Source organism: Mustela nivalis (genome assembly GCF_964662115.1).
Source record: "Mustela nivalis genome assembly, contig: HAP1_SCAFFOLD_2510, whole genome shotgun sequence".
Lineage (NCBI taxonomy): Eukaryota > Metazoa > Chordata > Mammalia > Carnivora > Mustelidae > Mustela > Mustela nivalis.
Window position 1 is genome coordinate 34,907 of NW_028134155.1, and position 23,201 is coordinate 58,107.

Consider the following 23,201-nt stretch of genomic DNA (forward strand, 5'->3'; position numbering starts at 1 on the left):
TTGTCCTTAATTAACTCAAAATAGATAATAGACATAAAAACCATAAAATGATAAAACTTCTAGAAGAAAACATAGGAGAAAAATCTTTTGTGTTCTTTAGTTAGGCAAAGATTTCTTAGAGGGGGTACAAAAAGCATGGGAAATACGCATGAATTCAACTTGAACAAAACGGAGAACTTTCGCTCTTCAAAAGACATTGGTAGGAAACAGAACACCAATTGGGGTGTGTGGCTCTTGCTCTCGGGGCTGTGGGTTTGAGCCCCATGTTCGGTGTAGAGATTACTTAAAAATAAAACCTAAAAAAAAAAGGAAACGGAATACCAAGCCATAGACTGGAAGAAAATACTTATAAAACACATCTGATATCCAAAATATAGAAAGAACTCTTAGAGTTCAATCTTTAAAATAGGAAAACAAAAACTTGAATAGATATGTCATCACAGAAGATACACAAATGACAGCTAAGCACAAGGAAAGATGTTCAACATCATCAGTCATCATTAGTTATCAGGGAAATGTCAATTAAAACCACAGTGAGATAATACTACCCACCCACTAGGAAGGCTAAGAAAATTTTTTAAACTGACTCTATTAAATGTGTTGGCAAGGAGCAACTAGATCTCTCATATGCTGCTGGTAAAAATGCAACATGGTACAGCTCCTAAAATGGTTTGGCAGTTACTTAAAAAAAATAAATATACACTTACCATCTAAGCCAGCAATCCCACTCCTAGGCATTTACAGAAGAGAAGTGAAAATATGTGTGTTTATACTAAGACTTGTGTTTGTGTGTTCATAGCAGCTTTATTCATAAATAGCCAAAAACTGGAAATAATCAAAATATCTATCAACTAAGCGGCTAAACAAATTGTAGCCTATCCATACAAAGGAATACTTCTCAATAATAAAAGGGAATGAGCTACTAATATGCAACCATACAGAGGCACCTCAAGAGCACTGTATCACCTGAAAGAAGCTGGACACATAAGATTTCATTCTGCATAATTCTGGCAACATGAAATTCTAGAAAAGATAAAAACATACTAATATTCAGCAGTTCGGTGGTTGTCTAGATCGGGGTGGGAAAGGTCTGATGGCAAATGGTCAAGACATGACTTCCGGTAGGTGCAGGAAATGTTTCATTTCCTGGTTGTGGTTGTGTGGTTGTGGTCACACAAGAGAACATACTTGTTAAGACTCATTTTAACAAACTGCCCTTCAGTGAATATTATTACATATAAATTATACTTTAGTACAGGTGAAAGAAAGGAAAAAGGAAAAAGGAAGAGAGGAAGGGAGGGAGAGAGGAAGAGAGGACAGATGGGAGGGAGGAAAGCTGGAAGAAGGCTGGCTATTCTTCTATTCTCCCCAAGCCCACCTTACAAAGGCTAGAATGAAAATACCTGACAAGTTGCTGGCACCGCTGATTAAAAGAATTTTTAAGAGTACCTAACGCCCTTCGCTCTGATTCTGTATTTATAAAGTGAGCTTGAGATCTTAGTCTCCTTGAGAACTCCGACTCACAGCCAGAGAATGCACAGTACTTATGAGACCACAGGGACTCGTGTGTGTTCTTCAGGTAAAGTCTCAATTCATTTTAAAGGCATGCAGGAATGTATCTTAAAATTGCTGGGCTATTCATATTGGTCAGAATGGTGCTATCTGCCCTTGAATGGTGGTAAAAAAGTGCTGTCAAGTTCTTACTCTAGAGGTTGTTCAGTGGGGAAGTGCTCATCTATGAGCCTGAATACCTTAGCCTTCAAGGCAAATATTCATCTCATTTTAGTAAGCAAAAAAACCAATATTCTGATTTTTATTCTAACATAAGTCCCCTTTTCCTATCCCCATCATTACTACTTTAACCTAGCATAGATGACCATAGAAGCATGCACTTTGACAACTACATTAAAATCCCCGTAACTGTGATTTTCAAAAACTTACGGTAGAGGTGAAGAGAAAGGAACCCCTTTCCACCATAAACACAGAAAAAATAAAAAAATATAGAAATTCAGATAAAATGTTTTAAAAACGCAGGAAGGCAGGAAAGGCAGAAAGGACATCCTCAAAGCCAGTAAGGAAAATGGTAATCAAAGAGAGAACAATTAGCATAAGACAACACCCTATGATCAACATTTAAGACCTACATATAGGTCCTAGGCACTAAGATCTCTAAAGGCCACATGGGGATAAATGGCACTCATGAATTTGAAACCAAGCCCCCAAAAACAGATGAGGAAAGGGACTACAGTTAGAGTGGGAGTGGGGGGAGGGGAAGTCAATCCTGAGAGATCGAACCACAGGCCTACATGAACTACAAGTGCTGAGTCAACTTACACCACCTGCAAGCACAGGAGCCCCACTACGAGCTCTCGGGAGGACCAGCGTCCAGAGGTACTGCAATTCCAGGCATCCTAGCACAAGCAAACAAGAGCCTTTCACAATCCAAAAAGCATGCAATTTCACAAAGCAATCCCTGTGGAAGATAAATTCCAAACACATACCGTTACACCGTCAAGAGAAAGAGCAGACACAGCAAATGAGAATTTACATCCCTAGGATTAAAAATATTAGAAAAATCTAAAATAGATTATCAAATAATTATGCATAGAATTAGTAGGACTTAAAACATAGATATCAAAATGAAAGCAAAATAAAAATATGAGTGGGAAGAAAGGGCGCATTTGAAAAAGCCACGTAGAAATGAAAAAGAGAGACAATTTAATTAAAAATTCAGTAGCTGGCTTAAATAGCAGTTTAGACACAGCTCAAGAGAGAGTTAGTGAGCTGGAAGACTGATTTGACAAATCACCCAGAACACTGCACAGAGGAAAAAGGAACTGAAAAATATGGGGACGGCAGTTAAGGCACAGGAAGAATGGAAGGCTGACGTCTGAGGTAAGTCCAGTGAGAATTCTCAAAGCAGGATTAATGAAAATAGGAAAAGGCAATATTCAAACAGATAATGGCTAACAATTTTCCAGAATGGGGAAAAATGCATATTTAATTTGAAGAAGTACAAACCCTGAATGAGGGATTAATAACAAATCCAGCCTTGGGTGCACTGCAGAATACCCATGGCAAAGAAAAGCATCAAAAAACCCTCAAAAAAAACAAACCAAAAAAGCAGAGAAAGATTACAAATTAAATCCCGGATCTCTTCCTTAAAAGATGTTAGAGGTGTATTACTTATAACCAATAGGTGTGGGGTCTTGAGTCAAAAGACCTAGTTCTGCAATCCCACCTGCTTCTTAACCAGGTATGGGACTCTGGGTAGACATCCGCCTCTCTGATTCTCAGTTCCCTCCCCGGAAAAATGGACACCTGCCTCAGATGATGGCTGCCTGTAGAAAAAAGGACATCACATGGTCAGATAAAGTTACACAGCATCCGAAACACCAGAACTTTGAAAAGATCAGCTGCTGTTATGATTAAGTCGCTGAGCACATTATATTACTAATACTGCTGATGTTTCTGTTTCGAGGCTTCAGAAAGGCAACCATAGCCACTACAAACTGTGTGTGGTGTGGGTGGGGTAGGGAGGTTCTAGAAAGAGAAACAACAGAGGGTGAAGCCTCTATTAAACTTGGCCTGAAATCGAGCTTGACTCCTAAGCCATACACATTTGTGGCAAACTCTACAGCACAGCCAAGGCTAAGAGAACTGAGCTGAGATTTGGGAGACTACCTGTCACAGGACAGAGTTAATGATGGCACCTCATTTAAGAGCTACTGAAACACGGGCACATGGGTGACTCAGTCCATTAAGCATCCGCCTTCCGCTCAGGTCGTGACCCTGGTGTCCCTGGAGGAAGCCTCACACTGGGCTCCCGGCTCAGCAAGGAGGCTGCTTCTCCCTCTCCCTGTGCCCCTCCCCCAAATAGTTTTCTCTCTTAAGTAAATAAAATCTTAAAAAAAAAAAAGAAAAGTATCGAAACAAAACAAAGAAAGAAACACTCTTTGGAGGCATGTAACAGAATCCAGAGACTGTACCGTGCATCACAGTCACAATATTCAGGTTTTAATCCAAAATTACTCAATAAACAAAGAAAGCTAAAAAAGAATGACTCTGAAGGGACCCAAATGCTAGAAACACAGACAAGGATGTAAAAGCAACGCTTAGAAAGCGCTCATGCGGGCACCTGGGTGGCTCAGTGGTTAAGTATCTGACTTTGGCTCAGGTCATGATCCTGGGGTCCTGGGATTGAGCCCCACGTCAGGTTCCCTGCTTGGCAGGAAGCCTGCTTCTCCCTCCGCCTCTGTTTGCCGCTCCCCCTGCTCCTGCTCTCTCTCTCTGCCAAATGAATAAATAAAATCTTTAAAAAAAAAAAAAAAGTGCTCATGGACACGAAGGAAGTACACCTGGCATGACATGCTACCTACTAAAACACCCGAATAAAAACTCGGAAGCTCAAACAATATCTGCGGTTTAGAAATTCAAGGGGCAGACTTAACTGAGTCATCAAATAACAGCAAATTTCCCGAATTTGGTGATAGAAACAAGTGTACCTTATCAAGGATCTTAGCAAACCTCCAGAAGAAACACGTGCAGAAAACCACACCTAGACACACCCAAGCCAAACTGCCCATGACCTTGAAAACAGCAGACAAAAGCGACCACTGCGCACCGAGAAGGATTTGAAGGCCTGGAGCGAGGGAGCGTCGCACCAGGAACAGCCAACGTAGAACACAGGAGGCCTCCCCTGGGAAGGACTGCAGGGAAACTGGCAATCCAGGAGGAGACAGCCATTGAGACGCCCTCGGGAAGAATGATGAACTAAAGACAATGCTGGATCACCATGAAGAGGAACAAAGAGTTTATCTGTCACACACCCTTTCAAGCAGAGCCAGCCGACACAGACTCTGGGAAAAGGGGGGAGAAGTGCTCGCAGGCTAAGGACAAAGGATCCCACTTTGAAACTGGATCTTCCAAGGGACTCTCCAACACTGGAAATGGTAAATATGTGGGTAAATTTTTAAAAAACTGTATCTCCTCTTAATTTCTTCAAAAATAGGTCTGATAGTCTGGAGTGATGCAAAGCAAAAATGATCATTTTGTACTGCGGAATTTTTAGCATATGCAGATACACCACATAATGAAAACAATAACATAAAGCAGAAGGGTAATAAATGGAACTCTACAGTGGTCAGGTTTCACCGTTTTACATAAAGTGCTGCATTATTAACTCTAAGTAGATGGTTTCTGTCTCCACAGCTAGACGTGGGGACCCTTTAAAACCCTGGGACCGTGTCATATAATGCCTGGCACACAGCAGACACTTAATAAATATTGGCTTCTGTAGAAGTCAGTCTCCCGAGACTTTGATTACCAGGATTCAATTCAGGAGTCCAGCAGCCCCTGAGAAAGCAGAGAAAATCTAGTTTCCACAACAACGAACGTGAGACGTGGCGGCCAGCCACCCCCACAACCTGAGTTACAAAGCAACCAGGACATTCATTCACTCCTGCTTGCAAAAGTGAGAGATCTGAGTTTCAAAAAGGAAGAAAGCAGGTCAAAAACTACCCTACAACAGGTAAATACAAGAAGGAGGGAAGGAAGGAAGGAACTGGAGTATTCAGTATAAAATGCATGAGTTAATCAAAAGTACACAATCATCCTAACAATGAGTATAGTAGAAAGAAACGGGGGATTCATAGTAAATATGTAAGGACGGGCAGAGGGAGTGAGGATGTGTAAAGCACATCTGAACCAGTAAGAGATCTCAGCTGCAGGGATTTCTGTTTTGTTTCATTTTAAGAACTGGAGCTATGGGGGCGTCTGGGTGGTTCAATGGGTTAAAAGCCTCTGCCTTCGGCTCAGGTCATGGTCCCAGGGTCCTGAGATTGAGCCCCGCATCGGGCTCTCTGCTCAGCGGGGAGCCTGCTTCCCCCTCTCTCTCTGCCTGCTTCCCTGCCTACTTGTGATCTCCTTCTGTCAAATAAATAAATAAAATCTTAAAAGAACTGAAGCTATGTATTTCCTCTTATACAGAACAAAGGTGCATGTTACGTAAATGTGGCTGGTCCTGGGGTCTGGGGGCAGTGTGCATGAATATGCTGCTGGTGGCTACTCAGAGCCAGAGAACTAGCCTCCCTAGCACCCCAAGTTGGTCCCACACACTCTGACTGCAGCTCCGACCCCGTCCGTGCGGCTACCTGACTTCAGAGTACAGCTTGGGACATCATGTCCCCCCAGTGTGGCTCAGGGAAGGTACATTAAGTAAGTATCACTAAGTCACAAAGTGGGCAAGTTCTTCCCACCCAATTCTCTAATGACATCAACACAGTTGTCTTCAGGTGCTATTAAGTCAGTAAAACTGGCTCATCTTCCTTTTTCATACAGTACAGACCTCACGCTCTGAAGCTTGGGCAGGCAGCTATGTCTATCTAGAATTTAAGGTTATTTTATTATCTTACGATATTTTGGTTACGTTTCATGTTGAGGAACTGATACAGGTTTTCCAAACCTGAAGTTTTCCAAAAAAGAAGTTATTGATACAAAGAAAAATATAGATGATAAACAAATAAAGCAAAAACAGAAAAACTGAACTCAGAAATGACTGACTTCTGAAAAATAATGGATTAGTGTAATCCAAGGAAAATATTTCCACTAATGACATCATATTCATGTGCAAATAATAATGCCTTTTATTTCAAGTACTGAAAAAAATTTTTTTTCTTTTTTTGGTATAGGTAAACTTTTTCTCTTGTGTGGATCAATATCCTGGCCCCTTTCAAAATTAGAAGATCCTACCTGAGGCTAAATTAATGAGATTATCATTGAGATTATTACTATTAACCTACAAATGATATACTAGATTTTTTAAAACTATTTCATGAAAGCACCAGAGTTTATTAAAATGTACATGCAAGCAAGGATTGGCTCCCTTTTCCACAAAGTGAATGAAAGTAGCCAGCAGTATCTTCAATGTCACTTGTGAAGGCGTTGGACCAGGTACTGTGGTTAATAACCTCTTCCCATGATGTTTTAATGCTTTTTTCATTAAGTCTTCCAAGACAAACTAAATCAAGCAACAGCTGATAAACTACATAGTAACAGAGCAGGAGTTCTCAGCCCCGGCACAACTGACATACTCATTCTGGGGCAGAGGCTGTGCATCAAGAGATTTTCAGTGACAGTCCTGGCCTCATCTCGCTAGTTGCCAGGAGCTTCTTTTCCCACAGTTGTGACAATCAAAAACATCTCCAGACACTGCCATAAGTCCCCACTTGAGAAACACTGTAAAAGAGAAAGACTATCAGGAGTTACCACCTGAACAGCCCATGTTAAATCGCTGGTCCCAGGAGGGGACGGGTCTGGGGTCAGCAGGGAAGATCTGGCCCACCTTTGCCTCTCTGAGCTCTCTCACTACTCCTTCTCCCCCTCACTGCCCTCTCCTCCAGCCACATGGTTCCTTGCTACTTCCCAAACACTCCAAGGGCCTTTGTACTGCAGGATGACTCCCCTGCCTGGAACTCTCCTCCCCAGAGTGTCCTCCCTGACAACCTCTTTTCTCCTCTTCTTCTTTTTTTTTTTTTTTTTTTTTTTTAAGATTTTATTTATTTATTTGTCAGAGAAAGAGCAAGCACAAGCAGGGGAGCAGCAGGCAGAGGGAAAAGCAGGCTGAGCAGGGAGCCTGATGCAGTACCCTGGGATCATGACCTGAGCCGAAGGCAGTTGCTTAACCAAGTGAGCCCCCCAGGTGTCCCCTCCTTCTCCTCTTTAAGATTTGCTCATTCATCTGCTCCTAGTTTCCTTTTGAAGCTAGCCTCCCACCTATACCCCACCCTGCCATGATCTCTTTTTCTATTTTTCCAGAGAAATTATCCCCTTATAACACATAAAGTGTTTACTTCCTATGTTTACTGTTTATCAGCTGGGTTCACTCCCCCATCCAACCCCCCCCCACCAAAAATTTTAACTCATTGATATGCCTGGCACACAGTAGGCACTCAGCTGAAGTTGCTGAACAACTAAATGAATGAATAATGAAGATCTGCCAAGCAAGCTTGCTGTGCCCGACAGTGGCAGCAGCACATAAAATGATTCCTGCTCTGATAAAGAATTTTCTAGAATTTACATTTCTAGCCACTGCTAAGAGGGCATGTTGTCTGGTGAACTGTTCACAGGAATAAGAACTGAGGTCTACATGGTGATATCATGAGCAGTCGATTATTCTCAGACCCAACAAGTCCAGGTCACCCACAAGCATCAGGAATCTCAAGCTTTCAAGTTAGAAATGAAACATGAAGTAGCAAATAAATAATTCCTGTTCAATTTTTTTCTCTGTTTTCTTATATTTAAATAAATAGTTGCCCACTCCATTCATGAAAGCTTAATGCAGAAAAGTGAAGTGTTCTTATCAAAACAGCTTCTAATAGTAACTTCAAGCCTTCTTGGCTCAGTTTAAAATCTAAAAACCAAGACTGACCCCGACTGCCTTGATCTGCCACCTCTGCCATGACGGACTTCTGAGCCATGGCCACTCTCTGGGATTCTGCCACACATCAGGTTCACTGGCAAGTTTACACAGAACATCACTGACCCTTTACCAAAAATGAGTAAAAATTTAAAGCTAACAAAGACCAGTAGGGGAATGGCTTGGAAGAACTGCTAGTTTGCTACATCCGGATGGGTGGCCTCTCCCATCATCTTATGCTCAGCACCCTGCCCCCAGGCTGCCATGCATCCACGTGCCACCATGACTCCCTGAACTGTATGGCCAGTATCCCAGAGGCTCTGCTACAATCCAGGCAGAGGCTGTGGCTTCCACCTGCCCTGCGGAGGGACAGGCCAAGTTTAATAACCCAGCTAATCAGCTAAAAGATATGCAGCTTACCTCCACCATCCAACCAAAACCAAAGTGGTTCTGCAGCAGTAGCCCTGCGCCCATACAACCCAGGATGAGATTGGTTCCTCTTTGACAAGGTCCTGATCAATTAACAAAGAGTCACATAATCTAGAATCCTTTAACCTGAGGATAGGTAACTAAATAAAAATTTCAAAAAATAAAATAAAACCCTATTCCTTGATTTAAAGTTCCGCCAGAAAAACGTATTTCTAGAACCTACGACTCTGAGGAAAAAAAGGATTTATCCTCTTTTATGCTAACTCAAGGGTCATCTACTAAAAATAATGAACACTGCCAGTATATTCATCATTTAAAACAATCTGGGGCATGAGATAAATGAGATGAGGAGGCTCTAGCGGAAACACAATGGATCCTCGAGCACTCGCCTGTGCGTTGATGCTTTTCACAAGACACCAATCTGTCTTAAAACGGCTAAGCACGAATTAATGTTTCAATTAATGTTGGTAGGTGAATGTGCTTTACAGGTTCAAAGTAAGTACATATAATCTAAGAAAAACAAAGAAATGTTGCAGTCCATTTTACATTAAGAAAAAGATCAAATGATCTAGTACCAAAACAGAAAGCATGTTAACAGCAAACCCACCTCAAACATATTTTCCTCCCATTGTGGTTAACTTCAAGTGACAAAAGTAAACCATCATTCAATATTCGACAGAGTATTGGTGATCCAGAGACAAGAAAAACATGGTCCGGGACTCCAAAGCTCCCCAGGGAACAAAGATCGTCACATACATAACAACCCACAATACTCAGGTGGCAAGAGCCATAGGATACGGGTATAAACAAACCGGGGAAAAACCAGCTCTGTCTGGAAGAGGGAGGGGGAGACAGGATGCTTCCCTCCAACAATGATGTTTGAGCTGGGCCTTGAACGGCAGGTAGGAATTCACCACAAAGGAAGAGAGAAAGAATCTGGGAAAGGGAAAAAGAACATTCCAGATGAAGAGAAGAGAAAAGCAGAGTAAAGTACACGAGTGTCTGCTGCCTTTGAGCAGTTTGGGGAAGTCAGAGATTTCACACAAAGCCACCAACCTGACTGAAGAGTCACACTCGAATTGGCTTTAAGTGGAAAGGTGAGAAAAAATAAACACAATAAAACATACCCAATGAGCTACCGTTATTGGCCCAGACGTGAACAGAGGTAGAGATGGAGGCAGGACGTTAGAGCATGTCTATCCCAGCAAGCATTTTCATTAAGAATCCGTTCTCCAGGCATACCCAATATTTACGATTCCCCATTCAACATGTCATCCTGTCACTATAAGTCTATGTGAGATATGCCACCCTGGGCCAGCCCACTTATCCATACAATCCAATATTCTGTCTCTGACACAGCACTAGGGGACACTGGTGGGGCGAACATGATAGATGTGGCCCGCTCTGTCTATGTCCATCTCAAAACATCAGAATATTGGTTGGTGATGTCCAAGAAGGAGTTTAGCCCTATTTGCAAAATTCGTACTTTATAAAAACCCAGAAGGATGTATCAATATTGAACTCACATAATTAACAATTTCATAGAGCTGCTCATTAGCCACTCTTCAATGAACAATTACTAACTCTTTGTAAGGCCTTACACGATTTGGGGGGAACAACAGTAACCCATCCATTAGTGTGTTATTTCAAGTGGCTTCATTCCTCTTGCTAATGGGCTTGTAAGTATGAATGCAGATTCCTATATTGGGATTATTTCTAATAGCTAGACTAGACAAGCCTAGCCAATCTAAAAGATAAAGAATGGTCTTGATTCTTCACTGGCTTTTGGGGGGAATCTGATCCCCACACACTGCAGGTCCTTGTTGACTTAACTAAATTTCAACAGCAAGTTGCACAAGCTAACTTGCTCTATATAAATGCCATTCTCTAACAAGACCCATGCTGATTTATTAGCTCTTGTATGAGCAGATCCGTCCAATGCATAATGTTTTATATTGCAAATCTTTGAGGGCTACTGATGGTTATTACCAGCACTACGCAATGGGCTGGCTGAAAAGACCAACTTAATTCATGAGCAGCCGTCCTTTCTACACCATGCATACATGGAAATTCCTCTTTGATTTGTGGCTTTAATCATGGCTTCCAAAACCTGTCATTATTTACGACTCTGACTTTTACACTGACGGTCAGCGGGAAACATTTACTCGGTTACCTGATAGGAAAGAACTCTGCAGCTCAAAGCGGTTCGTGTGCTCCATTTTGATATTACACATCTCAATTTTCTTGCCGACTCACCAGGTTGGGGACAGAGCTAGAGGAGATGGGAGTGACCGTGCTAGAGTCTACACAGTATTAACGAACGCAAAGATAATACTTAAATATGCAGTGACTTCTCCAGCCAGACTTGAGGCAGATCTGAAAGGGGAAAAAGGCTGTAAAAGAAAACCAACAATCTTTGGGGTAAGTATATGTGCCCATGGGTCTCCATTTTCCTACTGTTCCAAATATTTGAAACCATCAAGTGACAATGACCAACATAAAGTCCCTTCTTTATTGACCACCTTGCCCAAACTGCTAGGAGGGTTGCCCTCCTCCTTTATTTATTTTTTTAAATGATTTTATTTATTTATTGGAGAGACGGAGGTAGAGAGAGAGAGAGAGAGAACATGTGTGCGAGCAGGGGAGGAAGAGAGGGAGAGACTCTCAAGTCGACTCCACTCTGAGCGCAGAGCCTGACAGGGGACTCGATCTCACAACACTGAGCTCATGACAGCTGAAACCAAGAGTCAGAAGCTTAATCAACTGCACCACCCAGGCCCCCTGCCCTCCTCCTTCTGGAAAGCAGCAAACTCTTCCATGGGTGCATCCTGCTCCAACCCGGTCTCATACAATCCAACCCCCACTGCCTTCTGCCCTCTCTTTCTGCTGTCATCTTTCCCTTTAGGGGGCACCTGGCTGGCTGAGTCGGGAGAACATGAGACTCTCTTGCAGTCAGGAGTTTCAGCCCCAGGTTGGGTGCAGAGGTTACTTAAATTAATTAATTAAAAGCTTTACAAAATAAAGTCAGTATGTCATCTTTCCCTTTTCACGAACTCCCTCCCCTCAGTCCATGGTTATGTTCTCCTCCGTAACTTGATTTTAAAAAATCAGTACCTTCCAGAAAATCAAAACATAACACTGTTCAGAAAAGTGTATAGATAACAATTGTCCCACCTGACAGATTTTCACAAACAAACACACGGTTGTAGCTAACATTCAGCTCAACAAAGAGAATTTTACCAGCATCTCCAAAAGCCCTTCAAGATCCCTTCTGCTCACTATCCTACCCCAAGGGTGACCTTCAAACAGCCTGGATGACACCAGCTTTGTTTGTTCTTCTACTTCATATAAACAGAATCACTCAGTATGTACCCTTTTGTGTCTGGCATCTTTCACTCATCATTACATTTGTGAAGTTGATCCACATTATTGGGTAGACTTGCAAATCATTCACCATTACAGCTGCACAGTTTTCCATTGTGTGAATGGAACCACAATTCATAATCCATTGTACTCACAATGGACATGTGGTTAGGCTCCAGTTTTCAACTACGAAGAATAGTGCTATTATTTCATGGGTGAAACAGATAAAGGGGATTAAGAATACAATTATTATGAAAAGCAGTACGTAATGTATAGAATTGTTCAATTGTTTTATCATACAACTAAAACTAATATTACACTGTATGTTAATTATACTTCAATAAAAAATTTTTAAAATAGCAAATATAATAAATATAAATACATATGTGATATACACGCAATATATACATATATACATATGTGTATATACATGTATCTATATCTAGATATAGATATAGATAGCATTTGGAGACAAAAAAGATTAATTACAGAAGTACTAAGAGAATTTACCCTGAGCCCATAATACAATATCTGGTAATAGTACACAGTCAATACATAATTATTACTTGATTTTTCCCCCTAACTACTCAATATGTCTGAAGTTTTCATCTATGGATAAAGTTAACAAGGCTCCAAGACCATAAAAGGCGCTCAAAGATTAAAGACAAACAAACAGGGGCGCCTGGGTGGGCTCAGTTGCTTGAGCATCTGCCTTCGGCTCAGTCATGAGGCCAGAGTCCTGAGATCAAGTCCCACATTGGGCTCCTTGCTCAGCAGGAGTCTGCCACTCCCCCTGCTTATGCTCTCTCTGTCTCTCTAACAAATAAATAAATAAATAAATAAAAATTTTTTAGAAATAAAAAATAGAAACAAACAAAAAAGAATGGTGCTATTATGACCATGCCTTTTTGAGAATAATACGTTCACATCTTGTTGGCCATATAACCATGAAGAGATTACTGAGCCATTCAAATCTTTTTTTTTTAAGGTTTCCAGAGTTAATAAATATAAATAATGCAAATGTGTTCTGGGCTCTTCTATCCAAGAAAAGCAATTGACCTCAATCCTTCCAGCTGCTTCTCCTTGAAAGGGTCTGCTTTCCTCTGCTGTGGGCTTGCATGAAGTGACCGTTCCCAAAAGTATCCAATTACCAGCCAGTGCCCAGAATACAGGAGGTACTCAATAAACAAGCCCTGAGCTCGTGGACTGTAGTCCACGTAACTCCTAAAGCCTTCCCAGCTAATCCTGGTCTGGCTTCTGCTCCTCGACTGCCACAGAAGAGCCCTCACAAAGCTCACTGAAGACCTCCTAACTACCAAAGCCCGTGGCCTGTCTTCAGGACTCATTCTCCCTGACCATTCAGTGGCAAGTTTGGGCAGGAACAATCACCCCAAACAAAACCTTGGTTTCCAGGGTCCCCTGCCTTCTCACCTCTGGGATGTTTGTTCTCCAGGCCTCACTACTAGAAGCTTCTGCTGCCGGGGGCACCAGCCTTCACCTCTTCTCCTGCCCACACCCCCCGCCCCCGCCCCGTGCTGCTCTTATCCACTCTCCTGGCTTCGGCTTCCATCCACCACTAATGACTCCCTCCAGTCCTAACTCTGCTCCAGAGCCCTACAAGGGGGCTTTTCGGTGGCCTCCTGGACTGTGCCCCCAGGATCTCCTAAACATGCCGCAAAAGCAACTGTCCAGATGGAGAGCATGACCTCCTTGCATACTGCCGGGCTTAGTCAGTGCGCACGTCTGCGCGTCTGTCACGTGCCGCTCAGCAGGCAAGACCCTGGTGGTCCAAGATGGGGAAGACCGGGTCTGACGGACCAGAGCAGGTCTCTGGCCACGCCTGGCTTAAATGCTGCCACAGGGCTCGGGAAGGAGGAGGAGAGGAACCTCGCCTAGCCTGGGTGGCGGGAAGCAGAAGTGCTGCCACAGGTCTGTCTCTGAGCTGACTCTTCCCCGCCGGGACTAGCTCTGGGCCCCACTTGCTGCTCTGCCGCCTTCCTCCTCCACTGAGACCTTTGCCTGGGTCCCTGGATCACAACACTCTTTCCATCCCTGGCTTGTTTCTCCACAGTCGGCCCTCTACAATGTAACTCAGCTCCAGTACTCCCCTGATTAGAATCCTCCAGTGGCACCCCATGGGCTCCCTGAACAAAAGGCAAACCCCTTATCCTGTGAGGGGCTGAAGGCCACATGTGGTAGCCAGCCCCCACCCCCCACTGCTCTAACTTCTGTGTCCAGCACTCACTGTGCTCCCAATGCACGGGTCCTGGACAACGACGAGCCCCTCCATCCTCAGAGTCTGTGCCCCTTAATGTCTGCTGGGCCCAGAGGCTTTCTCCAGCTCCGTGGAGGAACATCTCTATCTTGTCAAACCTTAGAGCACTTCTCAGAGCTCCAGAGAAGCCTTCTCTGGCCACCGGGTAGAACAGCAACTCCATCCCACCAACAGCCCTGCCGGGCCCTTCGGATCACACTCACCGGTCCCACATTCTGCACCACACCCACCACTCGCTCATTTGTGTTGGCTTCTTAATGGTGGTCTCTGCCACTGGACTGACAGCTCCGTGAGAATCGAAATCAGATTTGTTTCACTCCCCTCTGTGTCCATAAGGCCCAGTGTGGTGCCTGGAACTTAGTAGGACCTGAATAATTTGTTACTCATGTCCACCAACAGATGGAGAAAATGAACAGCAAGTCTGCCAAGGCACGGTGGCAAAGTACAAATTCTGCAGCCAGACTCCCTGGTTTGACTTTCACAAGCTGCGTTGATCGGGGCAAGTTCCTTAGACTTTCTGTGCCCCTTGGGAGCCTTGCTTGGTCACAAATAAAGTTAAAAATACCTGCTGCATAAGGTATTTGTAGTTAAATACTAGAAGCGCTCACAGCAGAACTCGGCACTTATCAGCCCTAACTAACGGCAGTTCCTGTACCACTGCCTGGGTTACCTAAAACCTAAGTCCCAGCAACACATCGACGGACTCTACCACCTCTCGGGGGAAGTCTAAACCCCACGATGGGAAGACAGGTGCTTACTCTTCATGGGTGGGCCCCCCATCTACCTGCACGCTCTCTCCCACTCCTTGGCCCTGCACACCCCTTGCCCCCAAGTCCCCAACCTTCTCATCACATAACCACTTCTGCACACGTGGGCCCTCTCCCTGGCATGCCCCTCCCCTTCTTTGGCCTGACCCAACTCGAAGGCCACCTCCCCTCCTAACCCTGGTAGCCGCGTGGCTCTGTCTTGCCGCCCCGCCTGCTGGAGCCCCAAGCGGGCTGCCTTCTGCACCACCTCTAGCATGCACCTCCCCACCAGGCAGGAGCATCCTGGGATGGAGCCCAGGGCTTCTTCAGCCCCCTGTCCTCGGCACCTCCTGCAGTCCAGCCCTTGGAAGGGACTGGAGAGACACCTGTTACCGGATGAATGACTTTCCAAACATGTAAAGCAACCACTTGCCCTCATCTTAATTTTTTCCCATCAGGGTTTGAATTAAGTATATTGAGTGTCAAAACCACTTTTTTTTATTACCTAGGTTTTGTTGCAAATTTTCTGTTTAAAAGATCTTACTCTGGGGCACCTGGGTGGCTCAGTCAGTTAAGCGACTGCCTTCAGCTCAGGTCGGTCCTGGGATGGAGCCCCACATCAGGCTCCCTGCTCAGTGGGAAATCCGCTTCTCCCTCTCCCTCTGCCCCAAGCCCGGTTGTGCGTGGTCTCTCTCTCTCAAATAAATAAAATCTTTAAAGAATCATAAGTAGATAAATAAATACCTTATTTATTTGTCGGGCGCCTGGCTGGCTCAGTCAATAGAGCAGGCAACTCAATCTCAGGGTCATGAGTTCAAGCCCCACATTGGGCGTGGAGCCTACCTAAGATAATTAATTAATTAATTAACTAATTAAAAATAAAAATAAGGGTGCCTGAGTGGCTCAGTGGGTTAAGCCACTGCTGCCTTCGGCTCAGGTCATGATCTCAGGGTCCTGGGATCGAGTCCCGCATCGGGCTCTCTGCTCAGCAGGGAGCCCGCTTCCCTCTCTCTCTCTCTGCCTGCCTCTCCATCTACTTGTGATTTCTCTCTGTCAAATAAATAAATAAAATCTTAAAAAAATAAAATAAAATAAAATAAAAAGATCTTAATTTGTGATGTAGAAAGCCATCTAAAACCCTCTTTTTAAACAAAGACAACTTCAGGGAATCTCTGATGTTCATCTGTTTTGTGTTATAGGAAATGGAAAACACAGAGCAACAAAAGTAAAATACATTATAATGATCGGAGAAGGGAAGCAAAGTTGCTTCTGCGTCCACCACTCTGACTCTTTCATTCCTTGCCACCTCACCCTGCTGGGAGGACAGAGATACATGTTTTCATCCCCAACATACTACAGGATAAATGAGACACAAACCTTGACCAATATGTCAAGGGTTACGTAACAAAACAGAGGTGATGCTAGCAAAAAGCTCAGCCCTTCAAACTGAACCCGGCAGGAAAGACAGCCTATAAGGTTGGCTCAGCTAATAGACAAACTTAGAGGCTCTGACAGAATGAAGTCAAGTTTGATTTAGAACAGGGGTTGGCTAACTATGGCCCATGGACCAAATCCAGCCTACTGCCTGTGCTTGTAAATAAAGTTTTATTAGAAAACAGCCATACCCATTCATTTATATATGTCTGTGGGTGCTTCCAGGCTACAACAGCAGACTGGACTGGCTGCATCAGCCCTTCTAGCCCACGAAGCGATGCGAAGCGGGGAGCGGGGAGAATATGCCCATCTCTGATTTAGAGAATAATGCAATATCAGGATTTTTTTTCCATTTCCCAAGTATTAGCATACTCAAGTTCCTGTTCCTAGTCAAGCTAGTTCACTTCAGGGGGGGAGAGAGATTGTTGTTGTTGTTTTTAATTGACAATCTTCGATTCAAGTTTATCTTAACAGTTCAGAGAAAAAGCTCAATGGTTTGGTTTGGGGCTCAAATTAATATAGCTTCTTCACTTTGGGGGCACACAGCCTGGCTGTGGTCCATGAACAGAATATTTTTAGAAACTTGGAACAAAGCAGGCAGGTGAAATGGAATTCTTTCTGCTCAAAGGGTGTCTTTCATCCCAGCTTAACCGTATACCCTGCCCCTTCCAGCTCAAGGTCCGAAGAGTCTGTATTCCTCCATCCCAGCTAATCCTATTTTCTATGGAAGTTCAGATATCACTGGCTGGCAGCTACGCTTTCTTATCAACAGAAGTATGCCCTCTTCCAACTTCTTTCATAGATACCTCTTAAAAACGAAACATTCGAAAACGATTTATTCCCTAAATGCTAACATATTCTACCCGTCTGTCTTTGGAAGCTAGATGCACCCTCCAGTAATGCTGCAGGGACTTCGGAACTGGGATCCAGCTCTTCAACTCTTTGTACAGATGCTGGATCACATATGAAACTTTTACCTCCTTTCTCAAACACTCCGTATTACGGAAATTTCCAAGCACATGCAAAAATAGAGAACGGTATTGTAAATCCCCATGTCCCCAACAGCCAGCCTCAATAAGTCTCAATATTCTGCCTTTCCCCCCATTCATCCTTCTTCCCAACTTTGTGCTTGTTTATTGTTTGTTGCAAAATCTGAAAGCAGATCTCCCTCGTCAAATCACTTCACCCATAAATGCTTGTTTGTTCCTGTTAGATGAGGCCCCTCCCCTTTGAACAAAGCTGTGGTTACCACTGTCACATCTGACAAAGTTCCTAAGAATTATTATTTTTTTTAATTTCCTAAGACTTTTTAACATTTAACTTAACATCTACTACCCAGGCCAACCTCAATTTCCCCCACTGTTGCCATCCCGTCTTATTAAAGCTGGTTTGTTCAGCTAAGAGCCCAAGTATGACCACAGAGTATTTTGGTGATTGGTCATTTAGGTGTCTTCTCATCCACGACACATCACCCTCATTCTTGTTTTCAACTACCACCAGCATATGTTTAGATGCTAACTGGCCAAGCAAACCTCACCAAGGGCAGCATCTCTTCAGGCCGCACCTGCTATAAGCAAACGCATAGGCCCCATAAGCACAGATTCACACAGCTCTACTTTCCAGAGCAATCTGCCACGGGAACCAATACGCCAGGCTACCCCACACACTTTCTGCTCTCAAGAGAAGGAATTCAGCAATCTAATTCTCGAAAATTAAATCTTTTCTGTGCTGCGATGGCCTGAAGACTCTGAATGGTTTAAAAAAAAAAAAAAAAACAAGGCATACATTCATTAAGGCTTTTTTTTTTAAGTCAGCCAAATTTAATCAAGAATCACAAAGTAAATCAGACAAGCCTTGTAATCCATTATTGTTACGAGTAACAACATTAATTAAACACCTAGCTCAAACAGGACATTGGGTTATAAAAAGGATGACCTGTGTCCCTGCCCAAAGCGACTTACAGCCTAAATGAAGCAGTTATCACATCACTTACACAAAACACCCACGGAAGACGAGACCTAAAACCACCCAAACTGACATCCACACCTCCACCATTAGGTTAAGAATATTGGTGAGGCTGATCTGGGTGGCAGACAAGAAAACAAGAGTCAAAAGAAAGAGTGTGACTGCTAGTTCTATCATTTCTGAGCCACACTAGGTAAGTTACTGAAGCTCTCTGATTCTCAGTTTTATTATTTGTATAATGGGAATAACCTCACCTACCTCATGGAGCAGCCATAAACACTGAATCAGAAAATCCTACATGAAAGCCCACACTAGTAATGATGAGGAAAATAATAAACTCAATTAACTCTAAGATTCTTTATGCCAGGCACTAAGCTAAAATGTTGTATGTGTACTATCTCATCTAATCCTGTTTTATGAGGCATCTCTTATTCTTATGTAACTTTCCAGATGAAGAAACTGAACAGAATGAGTGAGGGATTGATCTGCTTGTCTAATAAGACACAGCTAAAGGCAGGAAGTGGGTCACAGGACCTCAGGGTTCTTGCTATTGATCATGGCATAATAATGCCTCCCAAATGCCACCACAATAAGGAGTAAAAGTGGGACCCAAGGAGTCTGGCAGGGGTGGGGAGAAGGCCCTCCTACTATAGCTATTAAACCAATTATATTGTAAGTCATTATTTGTATTACATTGTAAAGTAGAGCACCTCGTAGCTCCCACCCCTGCTCAAACAGGAAGCCCCACAAGACTCCCAAAGATGCAATCCCAAGGCATGGGTATAGTCAGAGCCATAATGGTGGTTTCCTTCCTTGTTGGGGCAAGTCTTCAGCTGTCTGCTACAGAGTATTTAAGGCCTTCTCTATTATGAGAAGATACCCAGTAGTTGGGTATCAAACACCCAATACTTGTTCAAACAAGGCCAAAGTAAAATCAATTATTTTTACCTATAGAATCTCTTACTCTCTTTTAGTACATACATATAAAAAAGACTGAAGAAAGCTAGCCACCAGGAAAAAGCTCCAATTGCCATGACAGTTTGAGAAGCCCAACCAAGCCAAGTAGAAAAGGTATTTGGACAAGAACTGAGGTCCTGGCCAACAGTCCCATCAGAACTCCTGTGCATGAAGCCATCTTGGACCTTCTCACCTTCCCAGAGTTCAAATGCGAACACTTGAAGCTTCTCTATCACCCAGGCAACCCATAGAATTGTTAGCAATAAAATACTGTTTGTTTGGGGGCACCTCAATGGCTCAGTCGGTTAAGCGTCTGACTCTTGATTTTGGCTCAGGTCATGATCTCAGGGTCGTGAGATCGAGCCCTCCTCAGACTCCCGACTCCCTGCTCTCTGCCAGTCTGCTTGAGATTCTCTCTCTTCCTTTCCCTCTGCCCCTCTTCCCACTCATCCTCTCTCTCTAAATAAATGAATAAAATCTTTAAAAAATAATAAATAATAATAACAAAATGCTGTTGGTTTAAGCCACTAAGTTTTGGGGTAATGTGTTAAATAAATAAAATAGCCAGCAATCTGCCTTTCCCACCAGGCCAAATACCCAATCTATGCATAGAAGTTCACTGATGTTTACCAATGGAAATGCTACATTCCTTTCATTCAAGGATGTCCATTGGCTGAAACACTTAACTCTGTAAACCCAGGATCATACAGGACCTGGCTCAACAGGGTTACATAAATATGATCACATTGAGGGCGCCTGGGTGGCTCAGTGGGTTAAGCCGCTGCCTTTGGCTCAGGTCATGATCTCAGGGTCCTGGGATCGAGTCCCGCATCGGGCTCTCTGCTCAGCAGAGGAAGCCTGCTTCCTCCTCTCTCTCTCTGCCTACTTGTAATCTCTCTCTGTCAAATAAATAAATAAAATCTTTAAAAAAAAAAAAAAATATGATCACATTGATAACAACAGCAATGGCAGCTAATGTTTACCAAGTGTTTACGTACAGAGGGCCTCACACTCAACCTTTCATTCACTTCACCTTCACTAAAACCTTTGAGGTGGAACACTATTGTGCCCCTTTTGCAGATGAGGCCACCAAGGCCCAAAGTGGTGCAGTGACTGATCCAAGATCACACGGCCAGTGAAGAGCTACACAGGACCTCCTTGACCTTCTGGCCACCTGGCTCCTAACCACTGGCTTTACTACCCCTTCAACTGCCATCCTACTTTAATAATGTTGCTTCCTTCTAAAGGAGACAGTGCCTACAAAGAGTTTAAAACTGTGCCTGACGCGTGGCAAGTTTTCGATAAACATCAGCTCTTCTGATGAGGAACCTGCAGACGGGGAAGGAAAGAAGAGAGCAAGCCTTGATCAAGGTAGCTGTTTTGATGGTTGTACAGGCCTCCTTCACAAGCAAGCACCCCAGGGTTTGGTCATTTTCTGTGAACAAGTCTGCTCTCTGCCTGACCGTGAACCCCTAGAAAGCTGCCCCTGTTTCTGGTTCCTCTTTGTAGGTCTAGGGCGCTGTACACGACCTGGCCCAGAACAAGTAGGTGCTCAAGAAACGAATGGAAAGGAAATGCTTCATTTACCACAAATGCGAATTTGCATTTACGGGATGACACCTCCCCGAGCCAGCAGTCCTTAAAGTGACCCCAAAGAAAAAGAGAGGGCAGGAAGGGACACGTGAGGGAGAACCACCCAAGGAATGCCGGCCCCAAAGGGCTCCTTGGGATGAGAGATGGAGCTGGGCTTGTGGCCAGAACACGTGAGGAGTCCACAAGGAGGGCCGGACCTCCCAAACTCCAAAACCCCCCTCACTCTGAAAAGTCCCACAGAAAAAGTGGAGACCCCAGGTCAAAGTCCCCCCAGCCCCGCGGGGCCGTGCCTCTTCCTGCCCTGTATCACCAGGACTCGGGAGGAGCCCTCCTGCCCTTCCCCGGCCACGGCGGGAGCAGGAGGAGGAAGAAAAAGAAAGTGACCGGAAGTCAGAAGTTTCCTAACAACGACCAAAATCCTCCCCCAGGAGGGGAGGGCTCCCCGTCCTTGGCCCGCCCCGCCCAGTGAGGAGGGACTGCCACAAGTGCATCCAGGCAGTTGGGGGCCCCGCTCTTCTGTCCCAGCAAGGAGGGCCTGGCCTGTAGCTCCCCCCCGGGCGTCCCGTGCACCCCGAATTCTGTGAGAGCTTCCCAGGGAGGGGCAGGGGCGCCCCAACTGTTACTTACAATCATCTAAGTCATCATGCAAGTCCACAAAGTACAGAGGGATTTCTGAAAACCAAGAAACACACAGGAGTTACACGCAAGGAGAGGACTGCGGCAGGCGGGCTCAGGGGCGGGCGGGGGTCCCCGGGCCTTGAGGAGTGGTCTCGGCTGGGGGGGGGGGCGGGGAAGGGTCCGCCTCTGCGCCCAGGGAACCAACCCCACTCACCCGCCATCTTGGGATGGGCCAGGAGGCGGGGTCCGCGCGGGAGGGCGGGGCCGGTGGGTGTGAGGCGGGGCCTCAGGCTCCGAACCCCGCCCCCTAGGCCGGCCCCTCCCCGCCAGCCTCGCGGCGCCGGCCGGGCCCCGCCCTCGCGGCGAAGGTGGCTGCCGAGGTGGGCGGGGAGGTCAGGTGACCCGGCCGGCGTCCCAAGATGGCGGCGGTATTGGCGCCCGAGAGGCCGAGGCACCGTCCCGGCTGCTGAGGCGGGCCCCGCGCAGCTGGCAGCGGACGGGCCGGGCCGAAGGCTGGCGAGCGGACGGCCGCCGCCTCTGCGCGCTCCGCGGCCGGGACTGAGCCGTGCGGCGGCGGCGCCGGGGGATGCTCGAGCTGGGCCCGGCCTCTCCCTCAACTTAGGGCGGCGGCGGGCCCGCGCCCCTGGCTCCCGGGCCATGGCGCTGAGGGAGCTCAAAGTGTGCTTGCTGGGGGTGAGTGGCGGTGGGTCGGCCGCGGGGGGGCCGCGGGGGGCCGGGGGGGCCGGGGACCCAAGCGTGCCCAAGCCCTCTGCGCCCCTTCCCCCAGCCTCGGTGCAGGACCTGACCCGGGACCCTCCCTCCGGCCCCGGGGCCATCCTGCCCACCTTCCCGCCCCCTCCTGAGGGTCTTGCTGGCGGGAGGGACCCTTCCCCCGCCCCCTTGCTGGTGTCCAGGGACTCTTCCCGCCCCCAGCGCGTAAAGCGCCTTCCCTGCCTCTCCACTGCATCTAGGTTGAGAGGAGATCCTCGTTTCCTCCTAAGGTACTGGTTAGAAGTTGGCCGAGTCTTCCCCAGTAAAACCAGCGGCGGGTCTTACGGTTTCACAAGCAGAGTTTGTCTCCTTTCTCGTTGGTTTGGAGTTTTGAACTTGTGGGATACCCGTGATACTTCTCGTAGAGTTACTTTCTCGGGGGGACGTTCACATCAGGAAGCCCCCCAAAAAGTAGCTGGAAGCTGCTGCTTCCTGTCTTGCCCGGGAAACTTGGCTTCTTCAGATCATGCCTTCTCAAGTCGATGCTCTTTTGCCTGAGTTGCTGCTTTAAAGACTGAAAAAGATTCCAAGAACTAGTCTTCCCCGTGCCCAAATAGGGCGGGGCCCTGATTTGTCAGGGATTACTCAGAAATAATTCAAGAGTTCATAGTTTACTTACACATACTAAAAAGCC

General features: G+C 45.4%; 1 protein-coding gene across 1 annotated transcript in view; it reads right to left on the reverse strand.

Annotated features, from left to right (window-relative positions):
* The window catches only part of LOC309858453 (putative serine/threonine-protein phosphatase 4 regulatory subunit 1-like), a 50,227-nt gene extending 28,164 nt beyond the window's left edge, over positions 1 to 22,063 (reverse strand). The window contains exons 1-2 of the mRNA XM_082751140.1: positions 22,011 to 22,063; positions 21,806 to 21,850 (exon numbers count right to left, since the gene is read on the reverse strand). Coding sequence (XP_082607266.1) covers positions 21,806 to 21,850; positions 22,011 to 22,017 — 52 coding nt within the window. The 5' untranslated portion in view covers positions 22,018 to 22,063. The remainder of the gene's footprint in view (positions 1 to 21,805; positions 21,851 to 22,010) is intronic.
* Positions 22,064 to 23,201: the final 1,138 nt, after the last annotated feature.